At 41.8% G+C, this 14136-nt stretch overlaps 1 protein-coding gene across 2 annotated transcripts in view; it reads left to right on the top strand.

Moving 5' to 3' along the window:
- Positions 1–14136, top strand: part of GPC3 (glypican 3) — a 968057-nt gene that overhangs the window by 679537 nt on the left and 274384 nt on the right. For both annotated transcript variants that reach the window (XM_073543506.1, XM_073543505.1), the window contains one exon: positions 27–183. In XM_073543506.1, the coding sequence (XP_073399607.1) occupies positions 27–183 (157 nt within the window). The remainder of the gene's footprint in view (positions 1–26; positions 184–14136) is intronic.

The following is a 14136-nucleotide window of genomic DNA, read 5'->3' as shown; positions in this document are numbered from 1 at the left end:
TTTACTTATGTGTGATTTGTCTTTAGCTTTTAAAGGGAATGTCAACGCAACGAAGGAAAAACATGGGAAAAATTGTAGATGAGGAAGATTTGCAGAGTGGTGACTGTGATGATGAAGATGAGTGTGAGGATGGATCAGGAAAGAGTGGATTAAGAATAAGAAATCAGCTGCGCTTTATACCAGGTAAGATGTTTTCTGTGGTCATATGGCTAGAAGAAAAGTTTTGGTTTCCATGTTAAATTGCTGACTGCTCCCTACATGACCTAAATATGTATAACCCAGGACTTAAAGAGGTTGTCTACTACTTTAACTTTGATGGTCCATCCTTAGGATAGGTCATCAATGACTGATCAGTGGAGGTGTGTCACCTAGAACCCTTGCCAATCAACTGTTTTCATTGTTGTCAGCGTCTTGAACTGACCAGTTACAGAGATGCACAGCTCAACTCTGTCAACTGCATAATGGCCGCGGCTGGGTACTCCACTTCTGCCCACTATTCAAATCAATACAGATGCAAATACATTTGAGTGCGGGGAGGGAGCGATGGCCGGTGCGAAGGCAGAGAACGGGGTGAGTGATGTCAGTGAGGGACACTGCACACTATGAGTGCACCCCAGCTGTCACTGTACTGAATACCTTTGGACAGAGGAAGGTGCCGTGTAGCCACCGGCATTCATTAATTTCACTTTTCCCCTCCAAAATGTGCCCCCCCAAGGGGAGGCAGGAGGTAGCGCCCCAGGAGGAGGGTGCCTACCGCTCGTTTCGGCCCTGTTATGCCATGTACTGCCCCAACATTTTCCCAGCTCTGCCTAGTTTGGCATACTTGCTTTAAACTGGTGTGAAAATGCCAAAAGTTGCAGTCCTTTTTCCACAACATGGGTGTACCCACCGTGGGGCAGGGGGGGGCAACTGCCCCAACTAGAAGCAGGGGCACGCACCTATCATGATGAGGCCACTTGTTTTTCCTGCCGCTGGCAAGCATAAGTGAGTCAGTGGCCGGGTGCCCTGCACATAGGGGTTAAGAACGCCTGACGTTGAACGTCAGGATGTTCTCTGTGGGCGTAGAGAGAGCACTCTGCTCTCTCAGTCTCCCACCCCTGGCTGCAGCGTACCGCTGAACGTATCAGGTTAGGCATCCAGAGGAGCTCCTAGTACCTGCGCGCTCCTGAGGAAATCGTTGTTCTATTCAGTCAGTGACGTCATGCCGGGTCTGAGTGAGTGAGTACTGGCTGGGCTGATGTATATACAGGGGCAGGGGGCTGGCTGTGGGTGATGTATATACAGGGGCAGGGGGCTGGCTGTGGGTGATGTATATACAGGGGCTGGGAGCTGGCTGGGCTAATGTATATACAGGGGCTGGCTGTGGCTGGGCTGATGTATATACAGGTGGTGCTGGGTTTAGTGGGCTGGGGCTGGATCTGGTGATGATATATATATATATATATATATATATACAGGTGGTGCAGGGCTCAATGGGCTGGGGCTGGTGATGTATATACAGGTGCTGGGCTCAGTGAGCTGGGGCTAGTTATGATGTATATACAGGTGCTGGACTTAGTGGGCTGGGGCTGGTGATGATGTATATACAGGTGCTGGGCTTAGTGATGATACACATACAGGTGCTGGGCTCAGTGGGTTGGGGCTGGTGATGATGTATATACAGGTGCTGGGCTCAGTGGGCTGGGGCTGGTGATGATGTATATACAGGTGCTGGGTTCAGTGGGCTGGGGCTGGTGATGATGCATATATAGGTGCTGGGCTCAGTGGGTTGCGGCTGGATTTGATGTATATACAGGTGCTGGGCTTAGTGGGCTGGGGCTGGTGATTATGTATCTACAGGTATGGGGATTATTATAGTGTATGGAGCAGTTTCATTAGCCTTTTTCGTTCTAAAATTTTACAACCTGAACGACCATGGCTTGCCCCCCCCCCTAGTTTTGATCCGGAGTACGCCCATGTTCTACAACCATATGTTATACAAAAATGTTGCAACTTTTCAGAATGTTTTACCCCAGTGTTCTAGTTTAAGAACTTTGATGAATCACCCCTGTGATCTTTCATCACCATTCAACACCCAACAACACTGTGGCGTCATGCATCAGTTGCAAAAATGCAGTGAAATGTTGCATTCCGCAATGATCTTTAGTATTCAATCCATTGTGTAATATTATTTGTGGAGTTATTGTTGTTGTTTATATGCTTCAAGTGCCGTTTGCTTCACTGTTACATAAACACTACTTAATTACTGGATTTTTTTTACTTTATATTATTTTGATACTTATGGTGAAAGTGACTTTGAAAGTGATGATCTTGGGTTTGGCGCTTCGCCCTGGATGTCATGAGAATTTAGCTACCACCCTGTGGTCTGTGTCCAGCTGCTGACATAAAGAGTTACATTACCAAGTAATACTGTTGCAAACAATTTTTTTTTCTTTTTGACCCCACATAACCTTTTTCTTGTTCCTTTCTTAAACACCAGGCTTACCATATGTGTTTGTCTTTTAGTCATTTTTTTAAAAACTTTGATTTATCTTCCAGTGTTTTGAGAATAACTTTGGTGTCTGTCTCGTAATGACAAAGGGCCAATTAAAGTCATGATTTAAGCAAACTTGTAAAGTGTCAAGTCTAAAAGTTTGTAAGCGACTATAAACAAATGCTAGTAAGCAGTCAATGCTAAGAAATTCATTATTATGTTACCCTAGTGAAATAACAAAGCATAAAAGGATATTTTTGTTACAAAGTTTTCATTATTTCCAACATCTGTAATGCATGACTATGTATCTAAAATGGATAATCAAACAGAAAGAAAGAAATAATTTGCCTAAATATATTGTCTTTGTCATTGAATATATATATATATATATATATATATATATACACTGTATATACACAGTGCTCATCAGTTTTGAGTACACCCATTTGAAAGGTAAGACTTTAATCAATATCTAAATGAATAAAAGAACCATTTCCATAATTTTGACAAAACAGAGCTTCATAGAACATTTTTTAACCCATACCATGAAAGTAAGTTTAAGGCTATGTGCCCACGTAGTGTTTTAAAATGCTCACTAAAAACCGGACTCCTTCCCAGAAATCGCGTGTTTTTTTTCCGCGCGATTTCACCGCGATTATGATCGAGATTTTGCCGCGATTTTCGCGTGCGATATTCAAGCACTTTCCAAGCGATTTGAAACATCGCTTGGAAAGTGATTGACAGGTTGGTCACACTCGTCAAACATAGTGTTTGACAAGTGTGACCAGGTTTTTACTATTGAGGCCGCCTATGCGGCATCAATAGTAAAAGATAGAATGTTAAAATGCTAAAAAAAATAAAAAAAATCGGGGTATTTTTACCTTCCGGCGTCCCGCGCTGCCATCCCGGGCCTCAGCGTTCCCAGTAATGCCTTGCGAGACCTTTGATGACGTAGTCTCGCGTTGCTATAGCGATCTCACGAGACTGTGTGACAGCGATCAGTGACCGGCCCCCCTGCCGGTATCGCTGATCGCTGTAGGAAAGCCCTGGACATTTTTTTGGTCGCTGGTCTCCCGCTGGCCAGGACGCATCGCTGCGTGTGACAGGTCGGGAGACCAGCGATCAGCTGGAAACTAACGTACACATCGGGTATCTAAGGGACGCACGTCCCTTAGATACCCGATGTGTACCTTAGTTACCAGCTCCCTGCATCAGCGCGCTGGTAACTAATGTACACAGTGACGCCACGCGCTCGGCGTCACTGTGCTGATCGCTGGTGAAGTTGTCTGTTTGACAGCTCACCAGCGATCACATAGCGACTTACCAGCGATCATGACACACTGATATCATTGTCGGGATTGCTGGTGAGTCACTATGTGTGACTCCAGCTTAAGGCTTAAAACAAAGCTATCATCAGAAAATAACCTTTTGTTTAAATCAGGTTTTTGCATTGCATTTTTTTACAATGCTTTATTTTTACATATCACATGTATTTTAAAATTAGAAAGCTTGCAATTTTGACACTGGCCACTGGGGCATTTTAGACTCTAACTTCCTGTTGTTTCAGGAAACAACACATGTACATAGTTACAGTGTTCAGACCCTGACCAGATCTTGTATATTAATGAAACTAATGAGCCTATGCAAAGCTCATTGTGAAGGGAAGAGGAGCAGGGTCAGCTGTGTGATGAAGAGAGAACGTGCTCGGATAACGTGTCATCCAAGCATACTCTAGTGTTTTCCGAGTATCTTGGGCGTGCTCAAATAATGTGGTCAAGTCTCTATGGCGGCATATTTTGAGGTGGATAGACACCCCTAATACATGTGGGGATTGCATGTTTGTTAGATAGCCGCAACACATGCTGGGATTGTCTAACAGCTGCAAAACCTGCAGGCGCAGGGACTCAAACATATTATCCGAGCACGCTCAAGATACTTGAACACATTAACTTGAAAGAACATTAGCATGTTCTTTCATCACTAATCCTGTGTTATCAGCTTCCTACAGAGGTGTTGTAATCTTGTCTCTTGATGATAGGAGCCTGCTGAAAGCTCTTTAAACAGCAGGAAATATGAATCTAAAAAAGCCCCTGTGGCCAGTGTGAAAATTTTAAGATTACTATTTTTTTTAATAAAGATTGTGATGTAAAAAGAAGAAAAAAATATTTGCCATTTTTTAAACTACATGTAATTAAGGTCCAAACTCGAAATACTCTTAATAGGTCAGAGCGTGAGATTTTGCAATAATACATGAGAGCTCACTCCTTCACAATGAGCAGGGTGCTGTGGAAGGTTGTGGGATCCTAAAACTCCACAGAATTTCTGGGAGTCACGGTAAATGTCAAGACTCGCGCAGTGATGTGCTGCTGATTGAAAAAAGTCTTAAGTGACTATGCAAGTTTTTGTAAATATTTAGTCAAATTAATTTTTCTGTGTTTGCTTCCTGGCCAAAATAACTTTGTCCTTCTCTGGATTGGCAAGTGTTGTCTTCTTAGAGATCTGAAACCTTTTCCATAGCAGTAAAAAATCCCATTACACTTTGCTGGAGAACCAACAATAGACATGTTATTCTGAATACATTTCAAAGTGTGGAACGGTTTTTTTTGGCGTGAACCTGATATCATGTTCTAAGAGCTGCTGTGCTAAGGCAGATAGAAAAGTACATAAAATATCAGACGTAGCTGTGCCCTGATGTAATAGGTGCGTCTCGGAGATCTGTTACCCACCCAACACAGAGGTTTCAGTTTGTGCTGACTTCAGAGAATTTCTCCTTTCTTGAATTTTCTTTGCTTAGTAACTACTGAACCACAGCCTCTAATAACAGAGAAAGCTGTGTACTTTCTGGAATCACTTTTATTTTACAGATGGGCAGGGTGCTTACATTATTTATTATCCTACCCTTTTGCTTCTTAAAGGGCTTTGATGATTTTCTGCGCCAAGGGCTATTGAATCAAATTCTGTTCTATAGTGGCCAAGAATGAAAAATTGTTGTAATAATACATTTTTTACCTGGTTTCTTTCTAACATGTGTCTCTACAATAAACATCTGCCTTCTCGGATAAATGTAGATCTTGTCTGTAGAAAATGTCTGTACTGAGACCGGTAGCAAAAGGCCCGTGTGGGGCATATAATAGTAGCTTGCAGGTGTGCAGGTGAGACCGGCAGCCTAAGGCTAATATGGGGCTTATAGAAGTAGGCTGCAAATGTGCAGGGCTGGCCGCGGTATCCAAACGGCTGCGGATACCGCGTTCAGCCCTTTATCTACAGGTATATTTTCACACCGGTCTCAGTACAGACATTTTCTACAGGTATATTTTCACACCGGTCTCAGTACAGACATCTTCCACAGGCAAATTGCTTCAGCAATCCAGTGGGAACCTCTCCTCATTTCCTTATGGAATATATTGTATCTAATTGAATTACCAGTACAGCACACCTTAAGGGTAGCTGGAAGCCTGCTATATGCCTACACCATATTTGGAAGCAGGAACTTACAACGTTTGTTCATACTATATAGACAGTAGTCGGACTGACGGAGGCCAAGTGTAGGCCGAAACGTCTTTTTGTAGGACTGCACATAAATAAAAACTTCACTTAAAAAGGACAATTCAGTTGAGTGCCAAGTAACTTTATTATTATTTTGACCTTAATGACATGGCCATTTTTTGCAATTCTGACCAGTGTCCCTTTATGAGGTAATAACTCAGGAACGCTTTAACGCATCCTAGCGATTCTGAGAAGGTTTTTTCATGACATATTGGGCTTCATGTTATTGGTAAATTTAGGTCGATAATTTTTGCGTTTATTTGTGAAAAAATGGAAATTTTGTGAAAATTTTGAAAATTTTGCAATTTTCAAATTTTTATTCTGTTAAACCAGAGAGTTATGTGACACAAAATAGTTCATAAATAACATTTCCCACATGTCTACTTTTCATCAGCACAATTTTGGAAACAACTTTTTTTTGTTAGGAAGTTATAAGGGTTAAAAGTTGACCAGCGATTTCTCATTTTTACAACAAGATTTATAAAACCATTTTTTTTAGGGACCACCTCACATTTGAAGTCACTTTGAGGGGTCTATATGGCAGAAAATACCAAAAAGTGACACTATTCTAAAAACTGCACCCCTCAAGCTACTCAAAACTACATTCAAGAAGATTATTAACCCTTCAGGTGCTTCACAGGAACTAAAGCAACGTGGAAGGAAAAATTGGACATTTTAATTATTCCAACAAAAATTTTCTTTTAGCATCAGTTTTTTCATTTTCACATTTTCACATGGGTAACAGGATAAAATGGATGGTAAAATTTGTTGGGCAATTTCTCCTGAGTACACCGATACCTCATATGTGGTCATGAACCACTGTTTGGGCGCACGGCAGGGCTCAGAAGGGAAGGAGCGCAATTTGACTTTTAGAATGGAAAATATGCTTGAATATTTAGCGGTTGCCATGTCGCGTTTGGAGAGCCACTGTGCGCATAAACATTGGAGCTCCCCCACAGGTGACCCCATTTTGGAAAGTAGACCCTCCAAGGAACTTATCTAGATGCATAGTGAGCACTTTGAACCCCCAGGTGCTTCACAAATTGATCCGTAAATTTCACAAAAAATTTATTTAGCCTCATTTTTTTCATTTTCACATGGGCAACAGGATAAAATGGATCCTAAAATTTGTTGGTCAATTTCTCCTGAGTACACCAATACCTCATATGTGGTCATAAATCACTGTTTGGGCGCACAGCAGGGGTCAGAAGGGAAGGAGCGCCATTTGACTTTTTGATTGGAAAATTAGCTCCAATCGTTAGCGGACACCATGTTGCGTTTGGAGAGCCCCTGTGTGCCTAAACATTGGAGCTCCCCCACAAGTGACCCCATTTTGGAAACTAGACCCCCGAAGGAACTTATCTACATGTGTAGTGAGCACTTTGAACCCCCAAGTGCTTCACAGAAGTTTATAACGCAGAGCAGTGAAAATAAAAAATAATTTTTTTTTGCTCAAAAATGATTTTTTTAGCCCACTATTTTTTATTTTCACAAGGCTGACAAGAGAAATTGAACCACAAAAGTTGTTGTCCAATTTGTACTGAGTACACTGATACCCCATATGTGGGGGGGACCACTGTTTGGGAGCATGGGAGAGCTCAGAAGGGAAGGAGCAACATTTTGGAATGCAGACTTTGATGGAATGTTCCGTGGAGTGTCATGTTGCGTTTGCAGAGCCCCTGATGTGCCTAAACAGTAGAACCCCCCCACAAATGACCCCATTTTGGAAACTAGAACACCCAAGGAGCTTATCTAGATGTGTAGTGAGCACTCTGAACACCCAATTGCTTCACAGAAGTTTCTAAACACAGAGCCATGAAAATAAATTATTTTATTCCTCAAAAATGATTTTTTAGCCCGCTATTTTTTTATTTTCCCAAGGGTAACAGGATAAATTGGACCTCAAAAGTTGTTGTCCAGTTTGTCCTGAGTACGCTGGTACCCCATATGTGGGGGGAACCACTGTTTGGGCGCACGGCAGGGCTCAGAAGGGAAGGAGCGTCATTTGACTTTTTGAATGGAAAATTAGCTCCAATCGTTAGCGGACACCATGTCGTGTTTGCAGAGCCCCTGTGTGCCTAAACTTTGGAGCTCCCCCACAAATGACCCCATTTTGGAAACTAGACCCCCTAAGGAACTTATCTAGATGCATAGTGAGTACTTTGAACCCCCAGGTGCTTCACAGAAGTTTATAACGCAGAGTCGTGAAAATAAAAATATTTTTTTTCCTTCAAAAAATGATTTTTTAGCCCGCAATTTTTTATTTTCACAATGGCAACAGGATAAATTGGTCCCCAAAAGTTGCAGTCCAGTTTGTCCTGAGTACGCTGGTACCCCTTATGTGGGGGGGGCACTGTTTGGGCACACGTTGGGGCTCGGAACGGAAGTAGTGACGTTTTGAAAAGCCAACTTGATGGAATGGTCTGCGGGCATCATGTTACGTTTGCAGAGCCCCTGATGTACCTAAACAGTGGAAACCCCCCACAAGGGACCCCATTTTGGAAACTAGACCACCCAAGGAAATAATCTAGATGTGAGGTGAGCACTTTGAACGTCCAAGTGCTTCTCAGAAGTTTATAACGCAGAGCCGTGAAAATAAAAAAAATATTTTTTTCCTCAAAAAATGATTTTTAGCCCACTATTTTTTATTTTCACAAGGGTAACAGGATACATTGGACCCCAAAAGTTGTTGTCCAGTTTGTCCTGAGTACACTGGTACACCATATGTGGGGGGACCACTGTTTGGGCACACGTTGGGGCTCGGAATGGAAGTAGTGACATTTTGAAATGCCGACTTGATGGAATGGTCTGCGGGCTTCATGTTACATTTGCAGAGGCCCTGATGTACCTAAACAGTGGAAGTTACCCCAATTTGGAAACTAGACCACCCAAGGAACTAATCTAGATGTGTGGTGAGCACTTTGAACCCCCAAGTGCTTCACAGAAGTTTATAACGCAGAGCCGTGAAAATAAAAAATATTTTTTTTTAACAAAAATAATTATTTTAGCCCCCAATTTTTTATTTTCCCAAGGGTAACAGGAGAAATTAGACTCCCAGAGTTGTTGTGCAATTTTTCCTGAGTGCGCTGATACCCCATATGTGGGGGTAAACCACTGTTTGGGCACACGTCAGGACTCGAAATGGAGTGAGCACTGTTTGACTTTTTGAACGCAAAATTGGCTGGAATAAATGGTGGCGCCATGTCACGTTTGGAGACCCCGTGATGTGCCTAAACAGTGGAAACCCCTCAATTCTATCTCCAACCCTATCCCGAATCCCAACACACACCCCTAACCCGAATCCCAACCCTAATCATAACCCTAACCAGAACCCTAACCCCAACACACCCCTAACCCTAATCCCAAATCTAACCCTAACCACAAGCATAACCATAATCCCAACCCCACCCCTAACCCTAATCCCAATCCTATTTACAACCCTAACCCTAATCCCAACCCTAATTACAACCCTAACCCTAATCCCAACCCTAGCCCTAATTCCAACCCTAACCCTATTTCTAACCCTAACCCTTTTTCTAACCCTAACCCTAATTCCGACCCTAACCCTAGCCCTAACCCTATTTTGATCACTGCGAAAGTTTATCATAGTGATCAAAATAAATGAATGAATCTGCAGCGTTGCAGATTCGATTTGGCGCACTGCGCATGCGCCCGCCATTTTCCAAGATGACGGCGCCCATGATCCTGGACGGCGGGACACCAGGACGGCCAGAGGGAGTTCGGAGGCACTGTGGAGGGTGAGAGGGGGTGATCGGAGGGTAGGGGGAGCGAAGGGAAGGCAGGGGTAGCAGATTATGATGCGGCTGCCGATCGGTGCCGTCAGTCGGTGGCAGCAGCCGATCGGTGCCGTGAGTCGGTGTGGGGGGGTCGGGTCTCGGTCTCCAGCCATGTCCGATGCTATTTCAGCATCGGCCATGGCTGGATTGTAATATTTCACCAAATTTCATTGGTGAAATATTACAATCGCTTTGATTGGCTGTTTCACTTTTAACAGCCAATCAGAGCGATCATAGGCACGTGGGGGCTAAGCCAGACCCCTGGGGTTAACCATCAAGTGTTCTGTGTGTGCGGGTCAGGTGACCTTTTAGTGACCCCAGTCACCCGACCCCCAGGAGGGCAATTAATTCATGACGCCACATAGGCGTCATGGGTCGTATTGGCACAACTTTTCATGACAACTATGTGGTGTCAAAGGTTGGGAAGGGGTTAAAGGTAATGGAGATCAGTGTCTGGCACATAACCTGGAACAGCTCATTTACATATAAGGAAATTGTGGATTTATCTGGAATAAGACATTGGATCACAGATATGAAAGTTTCGTTTTATTCAGCTTCCTATGACCTACATGCTTAGGAGGGTTGATCTTACAGATAGATTCCCTTAAAAAAGACTGAAAATTGAATTAAATTGTAGTCAACATGCAAGGTACATTTTTTTTAAACGAATGTCATGAGAACACCCAATACACACTTAATCCAATTGGTGGATTCAGCCAACCTTAGTCTGTGTATGGCTATTGTAAGACCACGGAAACTTCAGAGGTAACTCACAGAGCTTCTCACTCCCTATAGATCAGAATTATAAGCAAATGGTCATTTTATATTTGACACTAATTTAAAGACCTATCCCACATAAATTGCACTATTATCCTGCCAGTATCGTCAGCTGTTCTCATTTTTCATCAAGATGTTCCTTGTTCCTAGCATCATTCACATTTGCAGAATCCTCTGTGTTGTCCTCTAGGTAGAGTTGAATTTTCACAATCCGGTACATCAGCCACTTCACTAATCAGTGTCTTTTGAATGGGAACCCTGAGGACCTCCTCTATGGTATCCGCATCTCTTCCTTCGATTAGCCAGCCACGGCACATGCAATGTCATGCAAAGCCAACAAATCAACAAGAATGTCCTGTGATGCCAATATGTAAAAGGTTGTTTGCATGGCTCCCGTACAGCGGCCACAAATTGCTGATCTGGTCGGTGGACTAAGTTCTGCAAATCGATTCCCATCAACTCCTCTAAGATTACAGATGTTCTCTTCGAAATAAGTATAACATCATGTTGACAATGTCTTAAGATCCTGGTTCATAGGTATCTTCAGTTATTCAAAAAATGTTCAAAATCCTTCTTACCTAAGAAGTCCCATCCAACTCTAACCTTCTCTGATTCTATGATTCCCTCCGGAACGCTTGTTTTTCCCAGTCTGATAAGATCTCACACTTCTCAATACGTTACTTTTCCTATTTGTTCAATGAAAGTAAATATTTTACTTCCACAACTTTCTTTTTGGGAGGAAAAGTCTGGAAAAAAGGGGCCATTTTTACGTTGAACAATATGCGGACATTTTGAACCATCTCTGACCAGGTGTTGTGTGCTAATGGATGGACAAGATAAGCGGCTGCAGTAACCTAGTCCCATTGTATTCAGCAAAAAAGGCTCACAAAGACGGTCTTGTGTACAGGGGAGATAACAATATGGTCCGCTGAGTGATTTGGTACACACATACCTGGGCCTCCCTTTTTAAGGATGAATAATCTTGTACTCATAGTGAGCGACTGGCTGGCTGAAGTTTGAGAGTCCCGCAAAGAATGCAGTAATTGCTGTGAGGAATACTTAGAAGCATTTCTTGTTTTCACCTCGTCTTACTTTCATCTTTTAAAAATATTTCTGGACATTGAATCAGATGCTTCTAGAACTGGAGGAGAAGGAACAAATAAAGAGAAATTGCTACATCTGACAAGATCATTGCTCCAGTCTCCTGCTATCATTTTCCAGATGTTCACATATATTCTTACAGTCTTTACACATTTGTCCACAACTTACAGCATACAACCACATTATCATGAGCTACTGCAATTCTTCTACTTGTGATACTTCAAGAAAACTGATTCATTGCTGCACTTGCTCATTTTTTTTGTCCAGTTTTTGGAGTTTTTAGCCTGTTTTTTTATCATTTGTAATTTATTCTTTTAATTTGTGCTTCCTTTAAATTCTATTTACATGCGTTTGTCAATTTTTAATAGTGGGCGAGGTATAGTGTGTTTTGGTGCACATTTTGCGACATTTGGCAGAACATGCTATTTTTTGTGCTAAAAAGTCGCAAGTGGGGATAAAGTCAAAAATAAAGTGCACTATTGATTTTACACCAAACTTATGAGCTGTGTAAAGAATTCAATAATAAGTGACTTCAATAAATTGCATATAATTAATCGAGCCCTATATCATCATAATGTTTGTCAGGTACGGACTGGGGCTGAAATTCAGCCCCGGCATTTGAAATCACACAGGCCCATGTTGTCCCCATCCCCAAACACCAGATGGGATATATTACTAATATTACCCTGGATGGAGGAAATGAACATTTTCTACAACATGAATGTTTCTAATGATACCCTTTAATAAAATACAATTTTAAAAATGATTTTTAGCCCCAAATAAATACATTTAAATAAGAAAAAAAATTGCACCTGCTATTAGTTTAGCTAGGGATGAAGATAACAGGGGCGAAAAGGCGATTGATTATAGACCTTAATTTATAATACTTCTGTTGAAAAGTTGCACATTTTGGCACACAGGTTGGTCTAAATTATAGCGCAAATCTATGTCAGCCCATAGCTGGCGTCGAGTTGCTTTTCTGGTGCACGGACAGGTAAAGATGCAACAAATGTATTCAGAGGTCATGGTAAATTTCTCTCTTTTACAACAGTAGGATTTTAGTCTATAGTAGCAGTGACAATAAACAGCGGAGATTTTAATCCATTTTAATATTATTGAATAAACACTCTTTGGATCCATAGGCTTAAAAAAAAAAATGTGCAAAAACTGCAGCGTGTGACTTAAGCCCCCATTACACATAGCGATATCACTAGCAATATTGCTGTAACGTCACCGATTTTGTGATGTAGCAGCGATATTGCTAGCGATATCGCTATGTGTAATACTTACCTCCGACCGGCTCCCCCGCTGCTCATCGCTGGTCGCGCGAGAACGTCCTGGATCATTTCTCGTCAGGCGCTTCCTGCTGGGCTTCCTGTGGAGAGACGAGCGACGCGTGGACGCGGGCGGGAGGACGTCAGGATCGCCTCGTCTGACAGGTAAGTAGCGACCCTCGACCCCAGCGATGTCGCTGGTGAGATCTGCCTGTGTGGCAGCTCACTAGCGACCACTTAGAGATGCACCAGCGATCCATATCGTTGTCGGGATCGCTGGTGCATTGCTAAGCGTAACGGTACCCTCAGTCTGTTTTTTAAATGAGGGAATTTGTAGGTCATTTTGGCAGAACATTTACATTCCTTCCAACTATTTTGTTCCCAAGTGTCTCTGTAATTGAATCCTTTACGACATTTGTCATGTAGAAGCATTTTGTGCCTTATTAAAGTTTATAGCGCAGTATTAACCTCTACTTTTATGTTGCACAATGACTAAACATTGATGCTGCAGGACTCGAAAGCTTTAATAAACCGTCTAATGGTTTCCCTTTGAATGGTGACACATGCTCTCGATTACTGCTTTCAATAACAATGTGACTAGGCGTGATTTCTTAGTCAAGAAACGTACTGTCTGTTCTAGCAAACATATCATATACTATTTAGTTTAGTTTTTCTTCTTTATGTCCTATTTATTAATGAGAAATTCTTCTTCATCTCAGATATAAATTGACTTGTTTCCAATCTTTACTACTTTCTCACTCTATTCTGTTAATTAAAATAAATCATTATTATACAATAAATACCGTAAACCAAATTACTAAATAACTATTTTCATGTATATTTCTATATTATTGATATTTCATGCGTTTTGTTAGCCCCTTTACTCTCCATGTACTTTTTTTTATATATTTACTACTCAAAAAAATAAAGGGAACCCTTGGCACTCTTACTGAGCAGACACATGGATGGTAATGATCTTCCTATCATTTCGACCTGTTGTTTATTCCATTGGCACAACAGCAGGAGAAATTGAATCACAATCAGTGTTGATTTCACAGAATTGTTACTGACTTGGAGTTATATTTTGTTGTTTAAGTTTTCCCTTTATTTTTTTGAGCAGTATATATCGTTGCAAAGGAAAACTCCAAAATGTATACATTGTAAATGA

Source organism: Dendrobates tinctorius, unplaced genomic scaffold, assembly GCF_039654945.1.
Source record: "Dendrobates tinctorius isolate UK_male_01 unplaced genomic scaffold, ASM3965494v1 ptg000133l, whole genome shotgun sequence".
Taxonomy (NCBI): Eukaryota; Metazoa; Chordata; class Amphibia; order Anura; family Dendrobatidae; genus Dendrobates; species Dendrobates tinctorius.
The sequence above is the reverse complement of the archived record's forward strand: the minus strand, read 5'-3'. Positions and strand labels throughout refer to the sequence as shown.